This window comes from Sphaerodactylus townsendi, linkage group LG11 (genome assembly GCF_021028975.2).
Source record: "Sphaerodactylus townsendi isolate TG3544 linkage group LG11, MPM_Stown_v2.3, whole genome shotgun sequence".
NCBI lineage: Eukaryota > Metazoa > Chordata > Lepidosauria > Squamata > Sphaerodactylidae > Sphaerodactylus > Sphaerodactylus townsendi.
In genome coordinates, this window is record NC_059435.1 from 67292697 (window position 1) to 67305276 (window position 12580).

At 41.9% G+C, this 12580-nt stretch overlaps 1 protein-coding gene across 1 annotated transcript in view; it reads left to right on the forward strand.

Annotated features, from left to right (window-relative positions):
• Window positions 1-12580, forward strand: part of PTPRN2 (protein tyrosine phosphatase receptor type N2) — a 714418-nt gene that overhangs the window by 614123 nt on the left and 87715 nt on the right. The window contains exon 14 of the mRNA XM_048510498.1: window positions 2134-2328. Within this exon, the coding sequence (XP_048366455.1) occupies window positions 2134-2328 (195 nt within the window). The remainder of the gene's footprint in view (window positions 1-2133; window positions 2329-12580) is intronic.

Here is a 12580-nt window from a genome sequence, read left to right on the forward strand (position 1 = left end):
ATGAACAGAACACAGAAAAATAAGACATCCCCTGAAAATAAGACATAGCTCATCTTTGGGAGCAAAAATTAATATAAGACACTGTCTTATTTTCGGGGAAACACGGTAGCAGCAGATTGTCAGGTTCCCAGGTAGGGGTCTCTCACATCATCTCATCCTTTTAATTGGAGATGCTGGATAATGCACCTGGTACTTCTGCATGCAAAACTCTACCCACTGAGCCACGGTCCCTTCCCAGATAGGACAGAGAACAGGTCAGCTGTCATATTCTAGGACCCATGGCATCTGAAAGACCATCTCTCCCCTTGTCAACCTGCGTGCAGATCAGTGTCTCTTAGTGACATACCATATTGTACTTTCTTAGTTGCTGCCCTTCAGTTATGGAATAAAATTCCTTTGAAGACCCAACAAGAAATCTTGCTGGTTGTTAGCGGGAGGGGGCATGAAAACAATGTCAAAGGGCTTTTGTTGAGAAATAACTGATATTTTGCGCAGTTGCTATTTTTATTTTGATGGAACTTAACTGTATACAAATAAATTGGTCATCTTAGATATGTATTGAATGATGGGTTCATGAGGTTTTAAAATAAATGAATGGTCGAGTGGTAATTGCAATTACATTTTCCATTGGTTTTTTAATTTCTTCTTTGAAGCTCATTTGAATCCAGGGAATTAACTTCCTCAGTGTCAGTACCATTCCTAATAAGAGCCAATGTGGCGTTAAGAGTTGTGGGGTTAGGAGTTGTGGACTCTAATCTGGAGAACCGAGTTTGATTCCCCACTCCTCCACATGAGTGGCAGACTCTTACCTGGTGAACTGGATTTGTTTCCCTGTTCCTCCATATGAAGCATGCTGGGTGACCTTGGGTTAATTACGGTTCTGTCAGACCCATCAGCTCACAAGTTGTCTGTTGTGGGGAGAGGAAGGGAAAGGAGTTTTTAAGCCTCCTTGAGTCTCCTTATAGGAGAGAAAGGCAGGGTATAAATCCAAACACTTCTTTAAAGTGTCGTGAATTGAATGATGAGTTGTTGAAAGATTGAAAGAACCCTCCCACAGAGTCAGATATTTGTTATAAGCTGATCCTTGGATAGCTCAGAGCAAGTCCCAGAGTGTTCTGCCCAAAAACTGATTGCGACCACCCATCTCTTCTTAGTTCCAACCATGCCTGGAACATCAGGGGTCAAATAGTAAAATTAAACTATTTGACACTGTTTAAGAATGTTAAAATCATCCTTTGGTTGTTGTCTGTTGTAGTTCTTGGGTTCTGAATTTTTACCAAAAATTCTCATAATCGCATTTGTTGGTGCTATTAATTTATTTTGAAAATTATTCTTGTGAGCTGGGAGCAAGTAACTAAGCACTTGCCATGCTAGCGTAATAGGTTACAAAAGTGCAACCAAGCCACATGTATCTTTTTGAGTGCCCAAGTTGGGGCTAGCATGTGGCCTGAACACCACAGGATTAATTTTTTTTAAAAAAAATAGAGGTTCTTAATGAAGCTTGCAAAGATTTACTCCACATTTGCATGTAAATCAGCCATCCGGATGGTGAGTTGGCTATTTTTTAAGTCCATTGAACTGGAAGTGGGCAAGTGTAGGCTGACTTTTTTTTTCTTCAGCTAACAATTTCTATTTCATAAAAGGGCCGGTTTTCTGTGGCTCTTTCATGCCCCATGCTGTTGCCGCCGTCGAGGTATAAAGCCATTGCTCTGAATCACTGAAGAAAAATGTGATTGGAGAAACGGTTTGTTTCCTTGTCTTCCAGTCTCACATATTCAAGCTAAGAGCCCGTTTTTTCTTCTTTCTTTTCAACAGTGTTAAGTAATATGATCAAGTGTGGAGTTAATAAGATGTAAGGAATAATATAAAAAGTTATTTCTCTTTTAGGATTTCCCAGAAACGCTTGCATAAAGCTAAGTTATAATGCTTAAAGTTTTTTTTCCCCAAAGGCAAGATGCAAGATTTAATGAAAATAAATGTGAGCATATACTTCAGGGGGAGTAACAGAAGAGCATTTATGTGTGTGATTGGAATCCATGTGTGTTCAGTGTGTTTATTAGCAGATGTATTCCTTGAATGCTGGGCCCTAACCCTATACTGTTCTCTCCTTCTCTGTTTCTTTCCGTCTCCTAGGAGCTATGCCGTCAGCGTATGGCAGTAAAATCGTCAGATCACCCCGAGCCTGTGCATAATTCTCGTATCAATAGCATATCTTCTCAGTTCAGTGATGGGCCCATCCCGAGTCCTTCTGCACGGAGCAGCACTTCTTCCTGGTGTGAAGAACCGGTCCAGTCTAACATGGACATCTCTACTGGTCACATGATACTGGTAAGGCAACATTTCTTTGCTGCACACTGAAATGATAATGAACTTAACTTACCTATAGATTCTCGTCTGAAATGCGAGCGATACAGTGACAGCACGAAACAAGGAATGCTCAGCTCTCGTTTTTCTAAAGGAAGAAAGTTGGAATACTAATCTTGCTTCAAAAATCAATACGTGTATTTTAACATTTTGGATGTTGTTTTCTAAGATATCAAATTTACTGGCTTACTGTTCAGATTATAAGAGGAGCCCAGCGGTCTGTCTAGGCCAGTAGTGGCGAAACTTTGGCACTCCAGATGTTATGGACTACAATTCCCATGCTGGCAGGGGCTGATGGGAATTGTAGTCCATAAAATCTGGAGTGCCAAAGGTTTGCCACCACGGGTCTAGGCCGATATGTCATTGCATCCAATGACCAACCAGTTGCCGGGAGAACCGTCATAGAGGCCAAGGTCTTCCTTTGGTGTTGCTTTCTGACCTTTATATTCAGAGATTAAGTGCCTCTGGCTCCCTTTTAGTCCGGTACTTATTGATGGACCTGTCCTTCGCATATTTGTTTTTATGATACATATTGTAGGAAATGTAAATATGTAATAAAACCTTGACATTTTAAAGCAGCATCTTGTTGGAATAGGTAGAAAATGTCAGCTTTGTGGTGAAAACCTTTCTTAAAATTGCATCTGAAAATTAGCACCTTAACCACATTCATTTGAAATCTGGTTCCCGTGATTTCAGGGAAATTTTCTCATAAAAGGCTTCCAAAATCAGTTGTTAATTTCTGAAAAGAGAATCCTAATTGAAATTCCTTCTTCTCTGTCCAGGAACGTGGTTGTCCCAGGAGTGAAATCTATTTAACAGAAGTCCTCTAGATGTGCTCAGTCATCACTAGAAGGAAAAAACAAGTTTTAAGTGCCAGACCCATATGGGGATGGAAAGGAAATGTCAAGATTCTTTAAACACCAAAATCAATATTGATTACCTGGTTTTGTGTTGTGTTTTCAAGTTTTGACATAGGGAAGAGAAGAAAGGGTACAGGTCTAAGTCCTTAATTCTGCCTAACCCCATCTGTTTATATTGTTGACTGCTGAGAACAAACTTTCAGATGCTTTCCTAGGGTTGGGGTGTGGCACGGTTTATTCTGATACTCAGTTAAACACATGTTGTGTACCATGGAAAAGGTTTTGGGGCAGATTGGCTTTTTGGCTTTCTGAAAAAAAAATATACCGGTAGATAAGAACGAATATAAAAAAAGATGAATACATTTTTAAAACTATCTTCAGAACCTTGCATGTTATGGATATACTGTGACATAATTTTTTGACTAGTGAAAGGAACTTATTAACTTAGACTGAGCTTTACTTAAATCCTGCTGCTCTGCTTGGCAAGGTTTGAAGACTTCCTTCACTGGAGAAACAGGCATTTTCATCAGATCATGCCTTCTTACAGTGCGGTTTCAAGTGACTTTTGCTCTCTTCTTTCCTTTATTTTCTCTGCCTGCTTGTCTCTCTCCTATTCATTTTCCCACCTCCCCGGTTTTTATTCAGAATGTTCTTGGTGGGGACCATGTGCAAGTTGCTTTACAGGAAGTGGGGGATAGAATAAACCTCATATGTGAAAATTGCTACTCTATTCATGGGATTTTGTGTATGCCATATAGTTTGCCCTTGGGTAACCTGTGGAATATATCCCAAAGCTTGTTTTCATCTCACTTCTGGAAATTCTATAAATCTGTCATCAGTCTTGCCTGGGCCCAGGACATAGGCCCCTTCTGCACATGCACAGTAATGCATTTTCAGTCCACTTTCACAATTGTTTGCAAGTGGATTTTGCTACTCTGCCCTGCAAAGTGCATTGGAAGTGGATTGAAAGTGCATTATTCTTCATGTGCTATAGTCAGTGATGGGATTCAGCAGGTTCGCACCACTTCGGCAGAACTGATTGTTAAAATGGTTCTTGTAAACAACCAGTTGTTAAATTATTTGAATCCCTCCACTGGAACCAGTTGTTAAATTATTTGAATCCCATCACTGGCTATAGTTTGAAGGGCTTAAATTGAATCCAAATATTGCTGTTTTAATTGAGCACATTTTTAAAGTTTCCACCAAGTGTTAAATGGAGATAACTCCATAGAAAAGGTAGATTTGGGATTTATAAATAAAATACTGTAATTTTTGTTGCCTACAATTCTGCTTCAGTCTTCTCAGAACTAGAATTTTCATTTTTCCCTATGTATTCATTTACTTTCTAATACTTTCGAATCCCTGCTATGAGAAGTAATCAGCTGTCTAATTCTTAAATAACTATTTCAAATGAATAATATTAATGAATAACGAAGAGGAGCTGTATTGTTTTGGATGGACGAGTCGGATTGTATTTATAGCTGCCTTGGGATGTCTTGAATGTGATATTTTACCAGTGCTCTGGTGCAATCCTAAGCACTTGCAAAGCTTCATACAAGAAATATCATGATTTAATTATAAATATGTTCATAGTGGCATCAGTGTTGCTTTTTTGCAGTGTTTTATCAGTGTGCATGTGTAAACATTGAAGGCCATCCATCATTTTCTCCTTCCCCAGTTTTTTAGATGTGCTGATGACACCCAGCTGGACCTTTTGATGAAGGCCCAGGTCACAAATGTAGCCAAACTGGAGTTTTTCCCATCTTCTCCAGATTAGACAACTAATCCTCCACCTGTCTCGCCCTGACCTAGCCCCAGTGATCCATGCAATGGTCACCTTCAGACTAGACTACTGTAACTCACTATATACAGGACTACACTTGAGACTGCTCCAGAAACTTCAGCTGATCCAGAATGCAGCTAAACAAGTCCTTATGGGGACATCGTGGGGAGCACGTGTCCAACCAGTGCTCTTGTCAGCTGCACTGGCTTCAGGTGGAATAATGGACCAGGTTCAACGTTTTGATTTTAACTTTTCGATCCCTAAAAAATTTGGAACCTTCTTATCTTGGGGACTGGCGCGCCTTATATACCCCCCCTCCCAAAGAGCATTGCACTCAGCAAGTAACAGTGTACTGGTGGTCCTTGGCCCCCAAAATGTCCAGCTCTCCTCAACCAGATCCAGAGCCTTTTCACCTCTGACCCCAGCCTGGAGGAATGCTCTTTTCAAATGAGACCCAGGCCCTGCAGGATTTACTTCAGTTCTATAGGGCCTGTGAGATAGAGATGTTCTGCTAGGCCAGTGGTGGCGAACCTTTGGCACTCCAGATGTTATGGACTACAATTCCCATCAGCCTCTGCCAGCATGGCCAATTGGCCATGTTGGCAGGGGCTGATGGGAATTGTAGTCCATAACATCTGGAGTGCCAAAGGTTCGCCACCATGGCGCTAGGCCTACAGCCAAGGCTATCTTAACTGGCCTCCCTAGCCTTCTTGAGCACAGGTTTGCCCTAAGGTGGCCACTGATAGTACAGTAATTGTCTGTAGATTAGCAGTCTGTTATTCATATAAATTCATGCACCAGCTGAAATGCCAAATAAGAAGGGGTACTCTGTGCTGTAGTTCATTCTATTTATTTGAAATATTTTACTCTCCCATGTAGGTACCACAAGCAAGACCTTCTGGAAAATGCTGGTACAGGCTTTGAAATCATGACAGTATGATTTTTTTTAAAAAAAATTCTATCTCCAAGGTCTGCCACCTGTGCCCCAGTGCTGAATGTGGCTCTGTACAAAATCAAATACGGCTCTTTAAAAAAAGGAAAGTTAAGATACATTGGAGGAGTAGGTGGGATACTAGTATAACTAGCATGTAAATGGAATGTCAGGGAAAGATCTTTATGGAGCTAAAGGGCTTCTTGGAGGTGTTGTACGGAAAGGGGAAATGATGGATGTGAACAGCTGCCAGTAATCCAAGCGTGAACATGTGCAAATTTATGACAGTTCATTAAAAAAGGACTCTCGGCAGCCAGTGTTTGGTTTCCCAACTTTTTAGATTATTAATCAACACATCGGTTATCAGAGAGAAAGTTGAATGCTGTAGGATTGTTGACCAAGCAGTATTCTTTGAGAGAGAAATCTTCAGGTGTGCTACAGGGGGGTACTCCCTTGACAAGATTGCTTGCCCCTTTCTTGAAAGCATTTCATTGTCAGACTTGAAATGATGGACCAATATGATACAAGTCTTTCAAACTAAAGCTTATATTAATCGTCCCTAAAGGACAAAATAACTCATTCAACTGGTTTTGTCAGATAATGACTTAGAGAAAGAAATTGGTGTAAATGGGCTAAGATTCCTTCCCCAAATGGTTGTTCCAGCTATCAGTTCCCCATATACCCAGAAACCCCCATTTCAGCCCCAGAATGTCATTCATAAGCTGAGCAGGACGGGTTCTCTGGCCAACACAGCAAAGCTGCTGTTTTGGGTAGTATAATGAAAAGGATGGTATGGAAGAAAACTGTGGTATGGAAGATGACCACACCAGTAGATTAAGTTGACCAGACGTCCCGCTTTTGGTGGGACAGTCTCGTCTTAAACCAATCTGTCCCGCGTCCCGTGGGGTTTTTTAATTGTCTCGATTTTGCCTTCTGGGGTGCTCCCCTTTTCCCGCCCTGTCACAGGGCAGGAAACCGGGGAACGCCCCAAAAGGCAGTGCGCTCCTGCACATGCACGCATGCGCGCGCGCACCCCCTTCCCGGTTTAAAAAGGTGACAATCTGGTCACCTTACAGTAGATCCACACCACTACTAGCCAGCCAATAGGACTGGCATGGGGTTCATTGAGGCAGGGGAAAAAAATCTGTGAACCATCCTGAGGCTAAGCGTCACACCAGAAGATGTGGCTCAGGATCTTCTACTTGCTGACCGTGACCTGGGATTTTTAATTAATTTTGGTTCTAGGAACTTGGGTAAAATGGAATCAGTTGGAGGATTTTTTTTTTGAGGTTAAAGAAACATTTCCCTGTTTTATGTTTTGTTCTGTGCAGTACAAAACAATATTCTTAACGCTATTTAAAATTGAAAGTGCATTCAGTGTATCTTTTGAATGTGCTTTAATGAATCAGTGGAGCTTCTCACCAGTCAAGTGCAAAGTCTCCCCCGCCCCCCCCTTCATTATTCCTGCATTAGGAAACAGATTTGAAAACCATTGAATGCTGCTGCCAGTAATATACACATTCAGCTCTGATTTTATTGTCACCCAGATTTTCAGGAAGAAAGAAAGGCACAAAAGGAGTTTGATAAAGGAAGGTATCTTGGGTGAATAAACTCCATACCGTATTCTTATTAACTCTGTAATTAATTATACATAACTAAGGAAAGCTATGGAAATTGCATTTTGAGATGTATCATATCTGACTTCGTTTCAGGCTCCCATGCAATTTAGTATTAATGAAGCAGGAATGGAAGCCCCAAATCTATAATTATTACTTACCATTTGAATGACAAGCAAAAAATGGTTATCAGCATAGTTTCAAATGAAAGAGGATTAATGGCTAATGTTGAAATTGTTAAATCTTTCTTATTAAAATAATTTTGATGAAAACATTTTGCCTGAAAGAGACTTTCTGGAATGTTGTTTGCCATTAGGACAACCATCTCCCATGTTCGGTATGCATTTGTCTTACTTTGACAGCAGGGAGCATTTTTCAAATGAATTAATATTTTATGGGGGCTGAAGCTGCTCATGTGCGCGCAGTTGCAGAGCTCCTTGCTACGTACATGTATATATTAGTAGGTGTAGCAAGAGAGAAGCACTTTATGGAGTAAAGATGTCTGGGATGCAAGATCTCCATTTTGTTCTGGGGAGAATCAATGAAATGCTGGCTTAATATGATCCTAGAACAGTGGTGGCGAACCTTTGGCACTCCAGATGTTATGGACTACAATTCCCATCAGCCCCAATTGGCCATGCTGGCAGGGGCTGATGGGAATTGTAGTCCATAATACCTGGAGTGCCAAAGGTTCGCCACCACGGTCCTAGAATGTTGCTGACGCTTGTGTCTTTGGATATGTTGGGCCTACAAGTGCAGATGAAAAGCCACGTTGCTACTATCTTTGTGGAAAGTTGTCTGAATAATTGGCATTCTACGCAGCAAGAGGAACTTCTAACCATAATTACAATAATTTGTGTAATTGCATACATCAATATTAACTGTCATTTTGAATTCAGTATTATATCTGGTTGAAGGTGGAGTTGTTGCCAGTTCAGCAGGAGAATAAGAGAAACAAAATGAGTCAAGTGGTGAAAGCGCACAGAAGCCAATTTGCAGAGAGCTCTTACTCTCTTGGAAATCCAGTTTACATCAATGGAATTTATTTCCAAGAACTAGGGTGTTGTGGGTTTTCCAGGTAGTATGGCCATGTTCTGCCATACCACCCGGAAAACCCACAGCACCTAGTGATTCCGGCCATGAAAGCCTTCGACAGTATGTTTCCAAGAACTGTTTGCTTCAGATTGTGGCCTCTGCAGTGCAGAAGGGGGGAGGGGGGTAGGAATTCACCTACCCATACTAACATGCAGGATATTGGGTTCTCTGGTGGGTGTGCGGGGGGGAGAGAGGAATAATACAGGTCAATCAACCAATCTTTATTATTGCCATAGACCAACATAAGGTAAATAAGAGACAATTAAAAGGATAAAATATATTAATTCAGGTCAGCAACCAGTCTGTTGTGGGGAACATCTCCCATTTGGAAGGGTCTTCTTGGCTACTACTGTGCAGGGTCATAACATTTAAGTCGACCATGCCGCCACATAAGCACATGGTTTATAAATCCACTGTACCTTTTGTTTGAAAGTAACATACTATGTGGTTTAAGCACAAGATTTCAATTTGAGGGAACTTGTCTTTCATGCCAGTCAACTTTTTTTTCAGTTAATTAATTGGAGTTCATTAAAAATGTGTTTTCAGCAGCCAGTAGAACTGAAAGGAAGGGATTATTTGTACATTTAGCTCACACAATGCATTGTTTTGTTAATGCGTTAGCAGCTGCCTCCATAAAGCACAGCCTTTCCTCCTATTTGTGGCTTGTTCATGCTAATGGAATGGTTTTCTAATACCCCCATTTTCATTGCTTTTAACATTGCCTGTCTTTTGTTTCCAAGTGGAAACGAGATAAAAGAAAAATAATTAATTGAAAAAGGCCACAGGGCTCTTGCATGGAACCGCCTTCTGCAGAGCGGGTCCTCCCTCAGGTGGACCCCACTATATTGCACAGCACCTAGAGAACAGGTGTCCTAAGTAAACTACCTGTGCTGTCAGTTGTTCCAGATAACTCAAGCAGAACAGGGTTGATAATTTTTGTAGTATTGCATTCCATGCCAGAAAGAAATTTGAATGTGTGGTTTCATGGATTGGACTGTGATTACTGTTGATGTTGGTAGAGAAATGGGACCCTTTCCATTAAGAACAACAAGAAGAAGAGGAGTTTGGATTTATACCCCACTTTTCTCTCCTGTAAGGAGACTCGAGGTGGCTTACAAGCTCCTTTCCCTTCTTCTCCCCAGAACAGACATCTTGTGAGGTAGGTGGAGCTGAGAGAGTTCTGAAGAACTGTGACTAACCCAAGGTCACCCAGCAGGAATGTAGGAGTGTGGAAACCCATCTGGTTCTCCAGATAAACCTCAGCCACTCATGTGGAGGAGTGGGGAATCAAACCCAATTTTCCAGATTAGAATCCACCTTCTCTTAACCACTATACCAAGCTGCTTGTTAATGAAGTTGTGAGCAGTTCTTTGTTTTTATTTCTTTCTTCGCCCTATAGCATGCTCAAACATGGTTCCTTCTGGGAACTAGAATGCTGGGCCCTATGATAAGGCCTGGGGACTCCCTTGCATTATATGTGCAATAATGACTTGAATGAGCGCTTCCGACTCTTGGGACAATTGTTGGGAAAGGGTATGCTGAGAACTGTTGCAATGAGATGATTGCCTTGGCTGTTTTATGATACCTTTTTCTACCTTTCACAGTATAGATGCAGATCCCTGGGATAACAGGGTGGTTCACAGGAAATGTATATCTGCTTTTCTGCCACACAATCTAAGCAAAGTACTTGGTGCCCAACTGTACCCAGCAGTATGTCGATGTTTAAAAGGGAGGCCTAAATTCAACTCACTGAATGGTTTGGAGGAAAACTCTTTCCAGAAGACATTCCGATGAGCCATAGGTGTAGCAGTAGATTACGTGCCTGCTGTTGTACTTGCTGTATGACAGTCTAGGCATGTAGTGCCTGGCTCTCCGTGGCTGGCTTTTGCACTGCATGTCCTTATGTAGGAATTTTTCTGCACTGATGTGGTTTTCTTGGTATTAGAGTGATTGTCAGCCAAACCTACCTTTGAGGATGTGTTTCAGAATAATGCAAAATAAGGTTATATCCACATTCGAATCTTTAGAGTGGGAAGGAGGGGAGGATAGGAAATGAGATCCAAGCAATTGAACTTTTGTTTAGTGCTCATGAAAGGACAGGAGAGCTCTCCAGTGCTCAGTGCCTTTTGAATTAGTCAGATTTGCATCATGCATTAATGGTTCATTCAGTCTTGCCCACGTTCTGTATGCATACCTTGTTAAACACACATATATTTACAGGTTATCAAAATGACTATCCCAGCGACCATCTTGACAGTGTTTAAACTTCAACAGGAAAATTCAGCACAAAGCACGGCTCTCTTACAAGGCTGCATGTTTGACACCTTTCCTTGAAATAAGTCAAGTACTAAATGATCGTCCTACATTGAAAGGGGTTGTGGCTCAGTGGTACAATCTCTGCTTGGTATGTAGAAGGTCCCGGTTCAATTCCCGACATCCCCAGTTAAAGAATCTGCCAGTTGTTGATGTGAAAGTCCTCTCTGCTTGAGACCCTGGAGAGCCCCTGCCAGTCTGAGTAGACACTGCTGACCTTGATAGACCCAAGGGTCGGATTAGGGGTGTGCCTTCGACAAAGCCAACCAAGAACCCCCAGGCGGTGGGGAGGGGGTGGAGAGAGAAATGGCCGTGATTCAAGAGAACTGAAAAGCAGATCCTGAGTAATGACAATTTTGGGCAGCCTAATTCTGGCCACTTCAGCCCTGCCTCCATTTTAAAATCTACTGGGGGAAATCTCCCCCTCCTCTCCCCCTCCATTACCTGCTGACTAAATGGGTCTCAGATATGGCAGGCGGTGCAGAGCTGAACACTGGCCAATTTGGCATTCAGCTCTGTGCTGCTGCCTCCAAAGTCCACACGGGCTCAGAGGCAGTAGGCAGTACAGACCGGAACACTGCGCCTGTCCTGGCTGGGCTTAGCATTCAGCTCTGTGCTGCTGTCCCAATCAAAGTCCATGTGGGCTCAGAGGCGGCAGGTGGCAGAGTTGGACACTAGGCTGGGCCTGGCCAAACCCAGCATTCAACTCTGTGCCACCACTTCTAAACTCCATGGGGGTCTTGGATGCAACAGGCAGTGCAGAGTTGAATGCTGGGCTTGGCCGAGCAGAGACCAGCATTCAGATCTGCGCTGCCTGCCCCCTTCAGTTCAGAGGCAGCTGAAATTTTTCAGGCTCAACAGACCTGGAAATTTTAAAATATTCAAAAAAGCCAAAACCTCCCCTAACCAGTATGGATACTTAGACTTTTTGCAAATTCTTGATCTATTAAACCAGAATCCGAAAAATACCGGGGGGAAATGGTGTACACCCCTAGAACTGATTTAGTATGAGGTAGTCTCATGTGTATATTTTAATAATACCTGTATCTTGTTCTTCCTTCCAGAAGCTTAGAGCAACATTTGTAGGGATTTGACGCAGCCTCACATTCAAGGATTTTGCAGAGACAGATCTGCTTGGTTTAAGGGATGGAAATATATCTGGCATTTTTAGACCATTTTCTAGACTCCCTATCAACATCTCGTTGTTGAATTTTTTAAAAAAAATGCCCCTTTTTTGGGGAGCTGTGGATGGGACAAGTGGGATTATTTGTTTACTTGCAACTTATGCAGTAGTTCAAATGAGCTAAGTGATCCTCTAAACATGGATTTTCTACTTCTCAACCTAATAGACTGACTATCTCTCTTTTCTCACATACTTTTTGTACTTGGTTACCACATGAGTCCTTTGTGTGTGTCTGTGTGTGTGTGTGTCACCACTGACATTCAAAGCAGTTGTGAAATTTGTATTCTAGAGAAACGATGCGTAGTTGTGCCATGTGCCACCTTCTAGGCTTTTGGCCCTCTGGATTCATAGGATATGTCAGTATGATCCATTGCTATTTTTCAGTTGCAGTTTTTTAAGCAATTGCAGATGAATGTCAAATCTGATCCATGCTAA